At 45.8% G+C, this 15,170-nt stretch overlaps 1 protein-coding gene across 1 annotated transcript in view; it reads left to right on the top strand.

The window, feature by feature from the left end:
- The window catches only part of LOC122621249 (5-hydroxytryptamine receptor 1), a 50,215-nt gene extending 36,499 nt beyond the window's left edge, over nt 1-13,716 (top strand). The window contains exon 2 of the mRNA XM_043799061.1: nt 9,913-13,716. Within this exon, the coding sequence (XP_043654996.1) occupies nt 10,295-11,992 (1,698 nt within the window). The 5' untranslated portion in view covers nt 9,913-10,294 and the 3' untranslated portion in view covers nt 11,993-13,716. The remainder of the gene's footprint in view (nt 1-9,912) is intronic.
- The last annotated feature ends 1,454 nt before the right edge of the window (nt 13,717-15,170 follow it).

Below are 15,170 nucleotides of genomic sequence, written 5' to 3'. Positions count from 1 at the left end.
TTACATTTTTCACTTAGCCAGGCGGGCGAAATGAAACGAAATGAAATGAAATGCCAAACAAAGGACACAAAAAATGCGCCGGGGCAATAAAGTGTGGAAAAAGAAACCGAATAATTGTATAAAACAAGAAAACGAGCCACTAAAGATGCTGAAACGGCTGAAGCGGCAGCCTTGAAGTCCCATCTCCGGCAAAGAATTAAACTAATATTTATCAAAGAGATGAGCGAGACGTGCTTCAAGCTAAACAAAAGACGGCAGCGAAAGCCGGCGCCATCCTGCGAGCAATGAGCAATGCCCCAATGGCAAGGACGAGCGGGGTGAGCAAGGAGCAGGAGCAGGAGGAGGAGCAGAATGAGCTAAAGGATCCCGCCGAGATGCTGCAGCGTCACGCAGACTAAAGCAAGTGACGCTGTCAAAAAGCGGAATGAATGGAGCCCCTCTGCTGCGCTGTTACACGGCATAAAATTGGGGATGCAACGTGGTTTCTCTGGAAATATAGTGGTTTCACTTTGGACATATCAGAAAAATATATGGATTTTTTAATACCTCATAAGGGTGTCTAAATGTGTGTAGTTGAAAAGTTACATGAGTGAGATGATTTCTATCCCAAGTTTGCTCTCAGTTTTTAAACTAGTTTTTTGTGCGAAGCTAGGCCCCACAGATTTTTCCAGTTTGCTAACGCCCTTCTTTTTTCCCAGTGAATGTGTGGCAGAGTGGCGCGAAAGTTGAGCCAACTTTATGCTAATTAGCAGCTGCTAACCAGCGTTAAAACTTTGCACTTAACAGGCGCTGGAGGAGCAGAAGTGGAAGGACCAGAAGTGGAACACCCCGACATGTGTTCTAATGTCCTCCAACCTGGCGGGCCTGCGATTTACGGGCAGCAGGATCCTGGGGCATTGTGGCTCCTCAAATTGGATAAGTGCCGCTTTTCGGACAGCTGGTCCCACAATGGACAGTGAGATATACGATATGTTTTCAGGGCTTATATTCTTGGCTCAGCACTTTCCGCCGTCTCATGGTGCTCTCGCCTTCTGGTGTGCTGGCCAACAATACTTTCAAAAATATCCATTTATAAGCATACATTTCGGTACAGTTTGGTGCGGCAGTCGGCTTGGGTAATTGCATTGAAATGGGAAAATAAAACGGCAATAAATATGCCCATTGTGTGCCAGTGCGACTTCAGAGCCAACAATGCGCACCATAAATTAACTAAATTGAAAACCATTTTGGTGCAGCGCTCTCTCAGAAGCTCTGCACCTCTGCACCTCCCAAAAAGCCCCGACCTTCGTCGTCGGCAACACTTTTATATTCATTACATTTCACAGCGAGCTCGAGTCTATTGTGCCCTGCATTTGAAAGGGGAACTTGGCTTTATTAAAGAGTTGGCTTCTGTGGGTGGCCATTTAATTGATAGCTATGGTATTCACTTAAATATGTTGCAAATGCGTTAAAAGATGGTCCAATTGACAGGTATTTATAGCAGTCTATTTTAAAATATATGAAAATATGGAGTTGTCAATTGTTTGTTTCCCTTCTGGATCCTGGTTCCTTGCTCCATGTTTAAGCTTCTTCCTACTCATAAACTAGAAAGCAAACTGTTTCAGCCAAAGAAAAAACATTTATAATACCTTGCAAAAAAATATGTAGAAAGTCAGCTGGGAATGTAATCAGCTTGTTGCCATTCCAAGTAAGAGCATTGCAAAGCCAGCTCAGAATTTGGCGCAATATTTTCGCAGCTTTTTTCCTCCTTGATGCGCTTTCCGCTCAGTGCGCACATAAATATGCAATAGAAACTTTTCTCACGTTTTTGATTGCATTTTTTGTGCAGCGTCATAAATATTTAATGTTTACTTTCGCCAGCCACCGGAAGTTTCGGAACTGAGCTTCATTTTTTATCCCCCCTCCCTTATCCCAGCTTCCAGGATCAGCACATTTCTATCCTCGCCGAGTGGCCGAGCATCCTTTATTGCTTTCGGTAAATATATACAATGTGTTGAGTGGCGCGGATTTCCACTAATGTCCTTATTATTAGAAGGGGACTTGATAAGCACGGAAAACGCGACTTCTTGGCAATGCACCTAAATGTGGCCAAAAACCACACGATGCACTTCATTAACTTAATTAAAAATCTTGGCAGAAGCTCCCGGCAAATAGGGCATACGAGCGCATAAAGAACGGCGAGTGTAAGTGCAAGAACCGCAAAGCGAGTCATTTCCAGCTGAGTGCAAATAATGCGCTTTCCCACAGGAAGACCGAGAAAAACAAGCAGTAACCTCTTAATTTGTTAAATATTTTGTAACATGCTATATACTATAACCTATACAATGCTTCAACTGCCTTGGAGCATAAAAGATATTACTTTTAACACATCAAAAACACTATGAAATGCATCGAACTATACTTTTTTTCCAGTGTCCCCCCGCCAGCACACACACTTTCATAACGCAGCACACGAAGCGTAAACTCAATTAAAAACTGTCGAGCTGTTGCCGCCATGCCGCATTTCTCCTGATGACGGAAGTTGATTATCTTTATCCAGTGTCAGAAAAACACACACATGTTGCCTGCCTTCCCCCTCCCCCCGTCTCGCTTTTCCTTGCTGGGGGACAACCGGGTTTTTCCTAGGCTTTTCCTAGATCCGCTGTGTTTTTTCCATTCGCACTTAACGGCGCATGCAAATGCATTGTGGGACTCTTTTTTGTGTGTGTGCCACTGGAATTTCTCCTATTATGGCTTGTAATTTGTGTTTTCTTGTTACTTGGCTACCTTGGGTGCCGGCGGCGCTGGTAATTGGATTCCAAATGCAACTGCATTCATAAATTAGCCATCTAACTGGCTCGGCTTGCACAATTGTGGGGCCACAAAGCTGCACACAGGATGTAAGCGAATTCCCTTGCTGAACAGCCAGATAGTCGGATCTCATAAATGTCATTCGGGAATCGTGCTTGTCTGGGAGTTGTGGGCAAATAAATTTGTCATTCAGCTACCACAGAACTACCATAGAGTTGCACTCAGAGAAATAAGTTGTTTACTTCGTGTCAGTCCTGAAACTAAAAGCATAATGCATTTGGATTTTAAACAGAAAAGAAAACCAAAAAAATTAAAAGTTTTATATTGTAAATTTGATTGTTTAATACAATATTGATTCTTTTTTGTTTAGCTTCACTTTTAGTTATCAAATCCTAAATTCTGAATCATTTCTCCTTTTAGTGCCAACTTGTGATACTTTGCCCCATGTGCGAGTTCATCTAAATGCGGAGCGAAGCAAACAAAGTCACTGCGAATGGAGTGATTGGGGTTCCCAGTGGCTGCATGTTCGGAATTTTTATCGGGTGTGCCCTACGCCACCCACTCGAACCGACACCCTATCCTTATTACCCCCCCAACCCTCACCCGCTTACCCGATCGCCAGCAATATCTGCTCCACTCTGCTGCACTCTGTTGCAAATGCAATGCCTACAATGTCTCGAATGCGACTAAGCATGACGTTGATGAAGCGCATGCAACAGCTCAACTTAGTTGAAGGTTCATGGAATGGCAGGTTGATGTTGCTGTGCTTTTCTGCTGCTGTTGCTGTTGTTGCTGTTGCTGCTGTTTTTGCTGTTGCTGCTGCAGTGCGGCGATGTGTTGCTGCTGTGCAGTTGCCGTTGCCGCCTGAATTTGTTGCTGACAATTTCTTGTTAGCGCCCGCTGTTCATGCTGCGGTCTAGTGTGCGTGTGTGTTCTAGACGATAAATTTTCAATTTCGCAACTCGCGTGGTTTTGTGTGAGTGAGCGCGCGCTCGCGTTTTAGCGTTTCCGCCTGTTTAGCCACCATTCAACGCAGCACAACATGGCGTATGATTGATGCCGTCTCTGCCAGACGTACACTGCCGTACACTCGCGCACGCAGACAGGCGCTTATTATATTTACATAAAACAAAATCTCGCGTGGTTAAAGGCTGAGAATGGGTTCTGTCGTGGGAAATTCAATGGCGGCACTCACTCCTACTCCTACTCCTACTCCTCATGTCTCGCGACTTGATGGAGCACCTGACACTCACACATCCACATCACACGCTCCCAATAATCCGCTAATACCAACACCAACACCAGCACCAACACCAACACCATTTCCAAAGACTCTTAACTTCCATTATGCGTTAGGGTTCTTTAATTACTTACACACACCTCATCACTTATCTCGCTCATTGCAGAGACGCGTTGAAGACGCAGAAAGAGACGGGCGCAGAGGCAGAGAAAGAGATAGGAAAGTCCCGAGGGAATTAAATCTTAAAATCCAGTCAAAAATAGGATAACCGAGCCAGAAAAATGTTATAAAGCAGATTATCACAGCTCTTACTGTGCACTTCTTAAAGGGCATTAAAGGCTTTGCATCGTAAAGTATCAGGAATTCTGATGATAAGCAGCATGCTCCACTAACTTTTACTACAGCCATTATTATTGACAATTTGTTCGACGAGCCAATGCGAATTTGAGTATTTCGCTGCATTGTCCATAGTTTTTTATGTTTATGCTTAGTGCATCTACTTAAGCTTCCGAGGAATTTCATTTTGGCATTATGCCGCACTGAATGCAGTCGCCCTTGCAGGGCCCTTGGAAAACAATTCAATTAGTGGCAGCTAAGAGACAAAGTTATCCGGCAGCCATATAAAGAGATTTTATGACTCACTCGCAGGATCATGAGCAAAGGCATGCCACGTTCGTCCGGCAGCCCCATAAAAGTCAGCACAAGGCGGCACAAGTGAGCACAAGTATATTGAGTGGAAAATTGTGGGCCAGCGATGCACTTTGTTGCGATGCACAAATGCAGCTGCTGCAGTCGGATTAGATTGCGTTAGATTACAGCATCGCTATCAGATGTCCCTTGCCTTTGTATCAGAAACTGGGATTAAATGGGTTCTTCTGCGAGCAGGGCGAAAAATCAAATCGATTGGTGGTGATGCTGGTGAGCCATTACATTGATTGAAGCCCAGTACGTCAAGTACGTGGTTCGCACTGGAGGCCAACAAGCTGGAAATTTGCCAACAATTAGCAGTTGTGACTCCCGCCCACAATGTGCTGAAAGGGGGCGGCAGGACAATGGACAATGGACAGTGGACAATGGACAATGTGCAAGGACAATGGCAACACATCAACGGAAATACTTGCGTGAATAAATGTGAAATGGTATTTTTTATGATGATGTCACAGCGCGCCAGAGAAATAATTTTAAAACCAATAAATTGTGCGAAAGAACAAGCGACAACAACAAACAACAGAATGAGCTATAAAAGGGCAACAACAAATGTTTGACTTGACAAAACGGGCATTTATGTTGGGAGCATAAATTCCTTTGGCGGGAATCATCGATGTTTCTTCTTTTCGGGGGCGATGTTTCATATGGCGCCATAAATAATCAAATGAAAATAACAAAGGACTATAAGACGCAGCCACCAAATATGCAAATGCCGTGCGGAAATGTGGAAATGGGGAAATGGGGAGATGTGGCCATGGGGAAGGCAAAACGTATTCCGTGTTGTTTTCCAACAGGAAACGGAAAAGAAGACGAAACGACACAGGCCGTACCCGCAATTCATGTAAAACTCAATGCTTTATTACGCGCCCTCGTATGCAAATCATATCACTCATACGCCCACGTAAACTTTAAATGCAAAAACATTATCAAAAATGAAACAGCAGTGAAAATGACGGAGCCAGAAGGATGCGGATTCCGAAAGATAAGCAAATGTTTTTGTTCTGCCTCTCGTCTCTACACATGTTTTGTGAACAAATTTTATTATGCACACAAATAAACAGGCAAACAAACACACACACACACACACACCCAAAATGCCTACATATGCCAGGAATGTTACACGAACTCGTGTCAAACACTCTCAAACAAAATTAATGGCAAACAGTGATCCGCTCATATTCTCCACTTATTTTGATGCCTTTCCCTCCCTGACCTTGACTTTGGAAAAGCGCGGGAAATTCCAGTAAAATTCCATTTAAAAGGATATCTTGACTAAAGGATTTCTGTCTAAAAAAAACACAGACCGCTCTAAAAATTCCTGGAGCAACATAGTTCCAGTTTCGACTCGCAGTTGTAGCAAGCTGTTAGTTTTAAGATTATTTTAAGCAAATATTTAAAATAATATGAATATATGTATAAGCCTTAAAGTTCGCCCTCTGATTGCTTGCCGTGTTTTGTTGGTCGGTGTAAGCCCACTGGCATAAATATATGATTCGAAATCAACGCATTCATTATTTATAACCACGCCAAACGCCGAGCGGCAAAAGTGTAAGGCAATGTAACCAGCAGCAGCTTGACACATAAACATCAAGTGCGCAAGAATTCACCCCTCGGAAGCCCATTTTCCCCACTGCCTGCCAAAAAGTGCCCCAAAAAGGGGCGCCAATGTCGACAGCGGCAATTTAAAATTGCTGGCTTTTTAACTCGCATCCATTTACAGCAATTTTGTGAGCTCTCGAGACGAGACGTGTCCCTCGTGTGATGTGTCAGGTTGAAATTACATCGGGCACTTGGCGAATGGGCAAATGGCGAATGGCGAAAATGCTGCAAGGATAACGCATGCGAGTGGGCCGTAAATAAGCAGAGTCGAGGCCAAAATGCGGAGCTTGAGAAATCAAATTTTATGACTTTGTAATTGAAAAGCGCTGGCGAAGCATATGAAATGAGTGGGCCAACGGGGCGCATACGCAACCTCACGCACTTTCCACTCGTTCGGTGCAGAGATTTTAATCTCCTGCGGCTTCCTTTTCGCAGTTTTTAGTCTTTTTTGGCGAACTTACTTGTGGGCTAGAAATGTATTTTCTATAATGATTTGTAGGCATCTAAAAAGACACTTGGACTCTTCTTACAAAAACCATACGTTTTTTATACATTTACACTTTTAGGCTGACTGAACTTACTGGTGGGTTAGGAGTTTATTTCCTATAAGGAAAATACGTAAAATGGTTTGTTTTTACGACAGCAGCTTAGTATCCTTTTACAAAAACATGCTGCGTACTTTCTGGCAACTTCTTAAAATGCAGAAGGCCACAGAAAGCAGAAGCGATTTGAACTACAACTTCAGTTGGTTTTTCCTCTAGGCATCATGTTTACACAATATTATTCACTGAAATGATGGGCCGAACATTGCGCATACGACTAGTGGGCCGCACGGATTTAATCTTCTGAGGCTGCCCGCCTGCAATTTCGCCTTGTTTTTTCTGCGGATTTATTACACTTTTTTGCCGTCTCACTTTAGCAGTGAGTCACTTGCCCTGTGACTTTCGCTGCTCAGCCACAAATCAGCTTGGCTTTAAAAATGCTGTCTGTCTGTTTCTGTGTGTGTGTGTGTGTGGTAAAAAGCGAAAGAAAATCTTAATGCGCCAGAGTGGCGGCGCCAAGCCAAACCAAACCCCATAAAAAGCGAGGCTGGTGGGCTGGTGGGCGGGGCAGCGGACCATAAACTGCAACCATCAACTGCATCGCATTCGCATTCCCTTTCGAGTTTCGCAGTTCTTTAGTTTTTGAGTGGCTGCTGTGGGGGATACTCCAGCGGACTGCTTGAAACAATTGCGGCGATATCTGCAAAAATTAAGTTTACGCTGGCTGATTTTAAAAAGCACTTTATGCGCATCCAGCTTTTATCTTTTTCCCTGGATGAGCTTATTTGGGGGCGATGGCAGCTTAAGCAGCTGTAAGCGTCGGCGGGGCCATAAAATATATTTTGTGTTAACTGAAAGGCGGGCTGGTAAATCCGCCGCACAGGACTTCATAAGGCAAAAGGGGTTGGGTGGCGGCATAAATCTAAATGGAAATCTTCGCAGTAAACTATTCGCTGCCTGCCAACAAAGTGTAGCAGTTGGCCAACTAAAATTACACTTGTTTAGCTACTGGATTCAGCTGCTGAAGAGGGCCTGTCAGCAAAGTCGAGCGGATGCGGCAAACCTCAAGACGCTGCCGCAAAAGCCAGAGAAACTGCCAAATATTTGAAAAGTTCCGAGTCCGCAGCAGGAATGCCAGATAAGGCGGGGGCAGGTTTTCCTCTTTGGTTGAGAGAAAGTTGCTCGTGCAGGACGAAGGACATAAATATTAAAACCTATGAATATTTACGCCCCTGTCGGCTTTGGCAATAATACAAATAAGGCCACTGCCAAACAGAGAAGGCCTCTCTCTCTAAGCCTTAGCTGCCAAATCGCCCACCATGCGCCACCCGAACGATTCATAATTAAATTACATTATTTATGTCCTGTTGCCAGGAGAATTCATCCGGACAGCACAGGACAGCGGAGGACAGGAGTCGCAGCTTAAAGCGGCTTACGACTCGCTATTTGCTGACCAAATAATTGGGCCATCTTGTCCCCTTGATTAGCATAATTAACACCGAAAGTCACTCGAGCGCAGCCACCCGCCAAAAGCAAATAAATTCGAGTGCATTCGCACAAGCTGGAAAACATGGAAAACAGTGTGGCAATCACGAAATGAACTCGTGCGCATTTCCCCATTTCAATTGCCGCACAATTTCCCGCTAGAGATGAATTTTCCCAAAATTTCAAACCCAAACACGGCAATGTTTTCTCTTCTGCTATTTATCATTATTCCTGGCCGATTAGTTTGCAGGTTTTCGTGTACGTGCCTCTTTGTTGTTCAACTTGTTTAGAATTTAGTGACACGCGGAATGTTTTGGGGCAATATTTTTAATATATTGTTTTGTCAACTATTTGCAATGCTTAAATACTTTAAAGGATATGTACAAAAGTGTTTATACTTTGAGGATCTGGAATCGAAAGAAACACAGTCGTGACTTTAAACTCAAAGAGTTTAACAAACAAGTAATTATAGACAAACACTTCAAATGAAAGGTTTTTTGTTTTGTGGAGCAGCCCAGCTACTTGTAATTCCTAACTGGTCAAGAGGCCACCAAGTTTTGGTCCCCAGGGAATAGTTTTATAATGATGCTGGGCTCCAGCTTCCATTTCTTACCCCCCAACTTCCAGTTGCTGCCAGTTTCCCACAGTCCTTGAGTGTAACACCTGGCGCACAGGTGTGGCAGTGTCTGGCCGTCTAGACGTCCTTGCCTCCCACTCCCTTTTGCCAGATTTTCGTGGCTCAATTGCCACTTGGCCGCCTTCAATTCAATAAATCGCGCAGTGAGACATACGAGAACGGGACTCGCAAATGGCGTTTTAAAGCGCCTTCTCAAATGTTCTCAAATGCGAGAGGTTCGACGACACCTTCGAGTGCCTAGCAATGGAATTCAATTAGGGAGAAATGTATAAATTGTATTTCAGCTTCGCGTCCTTTTCCGCCAGGACCACTGACCGCAAAGGGGGAAAGGGCGAAATAAATAAAAATGCCAAACGGAAGCGGCCAACGAAAATGGGCGCAACAAAGGCGGAGGCGCCACCGCCTTTTAGCTGCCCTTTGTTTATTTGTTTCGCATTCCGAAGAGCGTCAAGTGCTGGTGGGCGCCCGAGTGGGCGGGTCAGGCGGCAGCCAACAATTCAATAATCAAAAGAAGTATGAAAATTAATACAAAGGGACGAACGACAGGCTCTGATGATTCACCGCGTGGCTGGGAAAATGGGAAAACCATCTGCTGATGGCCGCCGGGCCATGAAAACGTGGTTCGCGGTCTCTTCTCCATTATTTTCCTTTTTCGCCCATTGTTTCATTGTTTAAAAATTTTCTGTGGAAAATGTAACAACTGTGACCATCATTAGGGCGACATGTGCGTGTGTTGAGGTTGAGGTCTTTGTGTGCCTGGAAAAGCGATGAAGAAAGTGCAAAAGTGTAGGACGAATGACGCCCCTAGGCCCCTGAATTTTGTGCGAATTTAAATGTAGACTTTAAGACGCTGCCATTTTCACTTTATAAATCCAGCTGAGTAACGAATTTCCTCCCCTTCTATTTTGCAGCCCCGGCGACAATCACACGCAATCACACAGTCTGCGCAACCGACTGCGGCAAGCCACAGAGATTTATTGAAAGAGATACCAGATACAAGATAGCCGGAGCACAAGGCATAAACGTCAATGACCACATCAACTGGTGGCCGCAGGCAGCGTTTTTATTGAGAAAAACGCCCCACATAAATTAGTAATCAAGCGGCGAAACTAATAAGAGGGCTCTATTTTTATTGAAATTATGATTAACGACATGAGTGCCGAAGCAAATCGCGGCACGGTGGCGTATACGCAATGATGCTCAGGCTCCAAGAGGCGATTATGCTGGGCAGCAGGTCAGCACTGGGTTGCTCATACGCCGCGTAAGCCCGCTGCCACCATTGAAAGACTGCCGATGGCTTTAACTGGACAGGACTGGCGGCGCCACCAGAGCCACCGCCAGCACAAAAGCCACAGAAGCCACAGAGCCCAGGGAAACCACCAGAAACTGATCTCCACAGCCACGCTGACGCTGTTCGTGCTCTTCCTGAGCAGCTGGATAGCCTATGCGGCGGGCAAGGCCACCGTTCCCGCTCCGCTCGCGGATGGCGAGACGGAGTCGTCCTCCCTGCAGGACTTCAACAGCAGCAGCGCCTTCCTGGGCGCCATAGCCTCGGCCTCCTCGTCGGGAGCGGGCTCAGGAGCGGGCTCGGGAGCGGGATCGGGTTCGGGATCCTTCGTCCTGGCCTCGATGAACAGCAGCCCCATTGCCATAGTCTCGTACCAGGGCATCACCAGCAGCAACTTGGGCGACAGCAACACGACCTTGGTGCCCCTGTCGGACACTCCGCTGCTCCTGGAGGAGTTCGCAGCCGGGGAGTTCGTGCTGCCCCCGTTGACGTCCATCTTCGTGAGCATTGTGCTGCTCATCGTGATCCTGGGCACTGTGGTGGGCAACGTCCTGGTCTGCATAGCCGTGTGCATGGTGCGCAAACTGAGGCGACCCTGCAACTACCTGTTGGTGTCCTTGGCCCTCTCGGATCTCTGCGTGGCGCTGCTGGTGATGCCCATGGCCCTGCTGTACGAGGTGCTGGAGAAGTGGAACTTTGGGCCGCTGCTCTGCGACATCTGGGTGTCCTTCGATGTGCTGTGCTGCACGGCCTCGATCCTGAATCTGTGTGCCATCTCCGTGGATCGATACCTGGCCATCACCAAGCCCCTGGAGTACGGCGTGAAGCGGACTCCGCGGCGAATGATGCTGTGCGTGGGCATCGTCTGGCTGGCGGCGGCCTGCATCTCATTGCCTCCGCTGCTGATCCTGGGCAACGAGCACGAGGACGAGGAGGGCCAGCCCATCTGCACGGTGTGCCAGAACTTCGCATATCAGATCTACGCCACCCTGGGCTCATTCTACATACCGCTCTCGGTGATGCTGTTCGTCTACTACCAGATCTTCAGGGCGGCGCGGCGCATTGTCCTGGAAGAGAAGCGCGCACAGACGCATCTGCAGCAGGCACTCAACGGCACGGGATCGCCGTCTGCCCCGCAGGCTCCGCCCTTGGGCCACACGGAGCTGGCCAGCTCCGGAAATGGCCAGCGGCACAGCAGCGTGGGCAACACATCGCTCACCTACTCCACCTGCGGCGGGCTGAGCAGCGGCGGAGGAGCACTCGCAGGACATGGCAGTGGGGGTGGGGTGAGTGGGTCGACTGGGCTGCTGGGCTCGCCGCACCACAAGAAGCTGCGGTTTCAGCTGGCCAAGGAGAAGAAGGCCTCCACCACGCTGGGCATCATCATGTCGGCCTTCACCGTCTGCTGGCTGCCCTTCTTCATCCTGGCGCTAATTCGTCCTTTCGAGACAATGCATGTGCCGGCATCGCTCTCGTCCCTATTCCTCTGGCTGGGCTACGCCAACTCCCTGCTGAACCCCATCATCTATGCCACCCTCAACAGGGACTTCCGCAAGCCCTTCCAGGAGATCCTCTACTTCCGCTGCTCCAGCCTGAACACCATGATGCGGGAGAACTACTACCAGGATCAGTATGGCGAGCCTCCCTCGCAGCGCGTCATGCTCGGCGATGAGCGGCACGGGGCGCGGGAGAGCTTCCTCTAGGCCCATCCACGAGGACCTCCCACCCGGAGGAAGGAGCCACTCGCTCCAATCCAAGCGAATCTGAGCTGCTCGAAGGGTCTTCCCTAGGTTTCCGGACGAAGGCGACTCCTCTGCTCGACGCACTCACACACTTAGGTATAAAAAACACACTGGGGTGTGCAGCTTAAGCAATTAGAAAATGTAAAGTTCTTAGTGGGAAGAGTAGGCTCTGTCGGTATAGTTTATTTGGCACAAATAATCATTTAGTATCATTTGTACTTGTTAAGTGTCTATAAATTAATTTTGCATTTAATTTAAAGACGTCTTGAAAAGGGTTACATTGATTATAGACCCATTGACTCAGAAGCAAACGTACGGAAAACAGAGCACATATTACCTTGCCCCGCATATTGCCACCCCAGTACACACACACCAACCCACACACATGGATATTTGTATGTAGTAGTGCTAGTAGTGCGTATCTCTGTATATGTGCACCCCCGAACCCCCTGAACTTGCAGCAAAGTGCGAATTGTAGACGACTCCTCTAAGTGTAACTCGTTGTTGTAATTTTAAATGTAGAACTAAGCAATCGACGTGGTACGTGCCACACACACACACACAATCACACTCACCCACCCAATGACACACAAACAAACACACACACACGGTTGTAACTGTGACAGGTTTCTACGGTTCCTTTTATGTTTCGAAAACAATCAGCACCGGATATGAGACACAATCGTTATCGAATCTATTGACAAGAAAATGAAAGATCCCACAATCCCCATCCCAAACATTTTGCCAGCGTAGTTAGTTGATTTGCGATACTCAAACTGAGCCAAAAATTAAATTTACAAACTGCAGATTGCAGCCAAATTAAGCCTACTGATTACTGATTAACCTAGATATATTATATTTACGTTTCGAGCAAGAAGCTATCCACTGTAAATACCCAGCCACCTGCGGCTCTGTCTATATAGAGATATATATATTATATATATTTAGTAAACATATAGAAAAGGTAGCCTATACATATATATATGTACTATATACACTGTGCGGCTCAGGCTGCAGCTCAAGTGAGAAGAACTAAATTGTATTTTGTATTTTGTAACTTTCTGCATTAGTCTTCTGTTGTATTTTGTATGAAAAGTCACGCCTCTCTGTGATACCAAACATTAAGCATTACTTTTATGTTTAGATCGAAGCTGCATCGGACGTAATACAGACATACCTATACATATAGATCTAGTCAACTAAGTGTGCATGTTTTTATTGTATGTGTATGTAGCACTGCGAGAAGTGCATTATGATATTCGCAACAAACCACAAACAACAAACAACCAACCAAAAACAATGGAAACTGAGCTATTCGTAACTTGATGAGATAAACTATCAAACTATTTACATAACCCACTCGCATATACTCCCACACACACACACACCCACGAAACTGAAGTGAAATGGAAAATGGAAAATTGAAAACGGCAATCGGATAATGAAAATGAAAATGAAAAACAAACAAATGTAATGAAAACAAGGGCAAGCGAGCATGACAAACTAAGCGCAGCTAATTATACGCAACCGAACTAAAGTTCATTAAAAAAAAACAAACATCAAATATTATAATTAAAAACAAAAACAAAAACCAAGTAATTGAGAATACAAACAAATACAACTAACATCACTTTCCGAGTGAAGCTTACAAAACTGCATTTGAAAACTGTTTTCCCAACAACAAACATGCGGAAATTAAGGCATCAAATAAAAGGCAACCGTATCAATGTAATTCACATGCTCCTGAAGTTTTACTCATGTTTCTGGGGTTTCACTGTTATTATTTATTCCTAGGTAAGTTAGGTTATTTAACAGCTTGTTAAAGTGTGAAAACGATCTATTTTTAAACATACTTTTCAAGTGTGTTAATAGACATTTCTTGTAGCCTGTCAGCTAGTAAAAGCACTTTAGTTGCACTAGTAAATTGAGCGACAGGTTTAACTTTCTGGGATTTACAAATGCGAGCTGAAATCAGAACTTAATTCAGATTCAGCAAATGCGAGTTGCAGCAGCTGCTGCCCGTTTTTGCAGCTGAATGTCAACTGAAAGTGCAATGCAACGGACTGGCGGCCCAAAAAACATAGAAAAGCAGCTGCATTCAGCTCATTGCGAATGACAAGTTGGGCCAACGTGCAAAACGCACACAGAAACGGAAACGGAAGTGAAGAGCGAAAAATGGCAAGAGGAAAGCCAGTGGAAAAGCAAAGCGAAAGCAGAAGCGACGCCAACAGCCAAACACCATCAAACTAACGAACATCTGCGGCGGAAGTCCTCGAAATGTGCGAGGCTGTATGCAAATATCTGCACATTCCCCAGTGCTCAGTGCTCAGTTCTCAGTTCTCAGTGCTCAGTCCACTTTTGTGAGGCATAAACAAGACAAGCGGTCCTAAGCAGCCGAGATTCCAGGAAGCAGAGCTCCCAAAAAGGGTATGACAATGACAAAGTGAGGCGGATCTGACGGCGCCAGTACCAGAATCAGTTTCTCATTCGCAAAAAGCAGCACACCAATTTGACAGACTTTCGGTATGTTTCTGGCGATACACGGCAAGAAATATTAACAAGTCGCACTTGGTGAAAATCTGGAACTTTAGTTGTAAGCTATAAATTTTCAAATATGTTGAGAAAGTTAAAGTTAGAACGCAAGGCCATCAGTAAAACAACTCATTATGTTTTACATTCTGCGCAGACTTTGTTCCTCGTGCATCTTCAGCTCCTGGCTGCCTGCTGATAAATGATGATTCTACGCCCGCTCCTCCGCACTACAGGACACATGCTGGATGCCACTTTATGAGCCAGTCGAAAAAGAAAAAAGGACACTCGCCGAGCACAAGGCCACGCCTTCCGCCTCGGATGTGGACGGGGATATGTGTTTTCGGGGCGCTTTGCTCCGCTTTCAGTGCAGTTAAGCGGATTTCTGTATTCAAATAGCTGCGTTCGCCACGCGAAAAAGTCCCGAAATGGAAAAATAGCTGACGAGTGCAGTGAAATTCTGCTGCAGCCGGGAAGCGTAAAATTTATCGTATCGCCAGCAGTAAAGTCTGCAGTTTTACGAGCACTTTTTCCGTTGGTATTTGTGTGACACTAATGCGACGTTTATGAAACATCGGGAATCGACATGAGGGCCGCCCGATGTCCTTGA

The sequence above is a fragment of the Drosophila teissieri genome, chromosome 3R (assembly GCF_016746235.2).
Source record: "Drosophila teissieri strain GT53w chromosome 3R, Prin_Dtei_1.1, whole genome shotgun sequence".
NCBI classification, from domain to species: domain Eukaryota; kingdom Metazoa; phylum Arthropoda; class Insecta; order Diptera; family Drosophilidae; genus Drosophila; species Drosophila teissieri.
The sequence above is the reverse complement of the archived record's forward strand: the minus strand, read 5'-3'. Positions and strand labels throughout refer to the sequence as shown.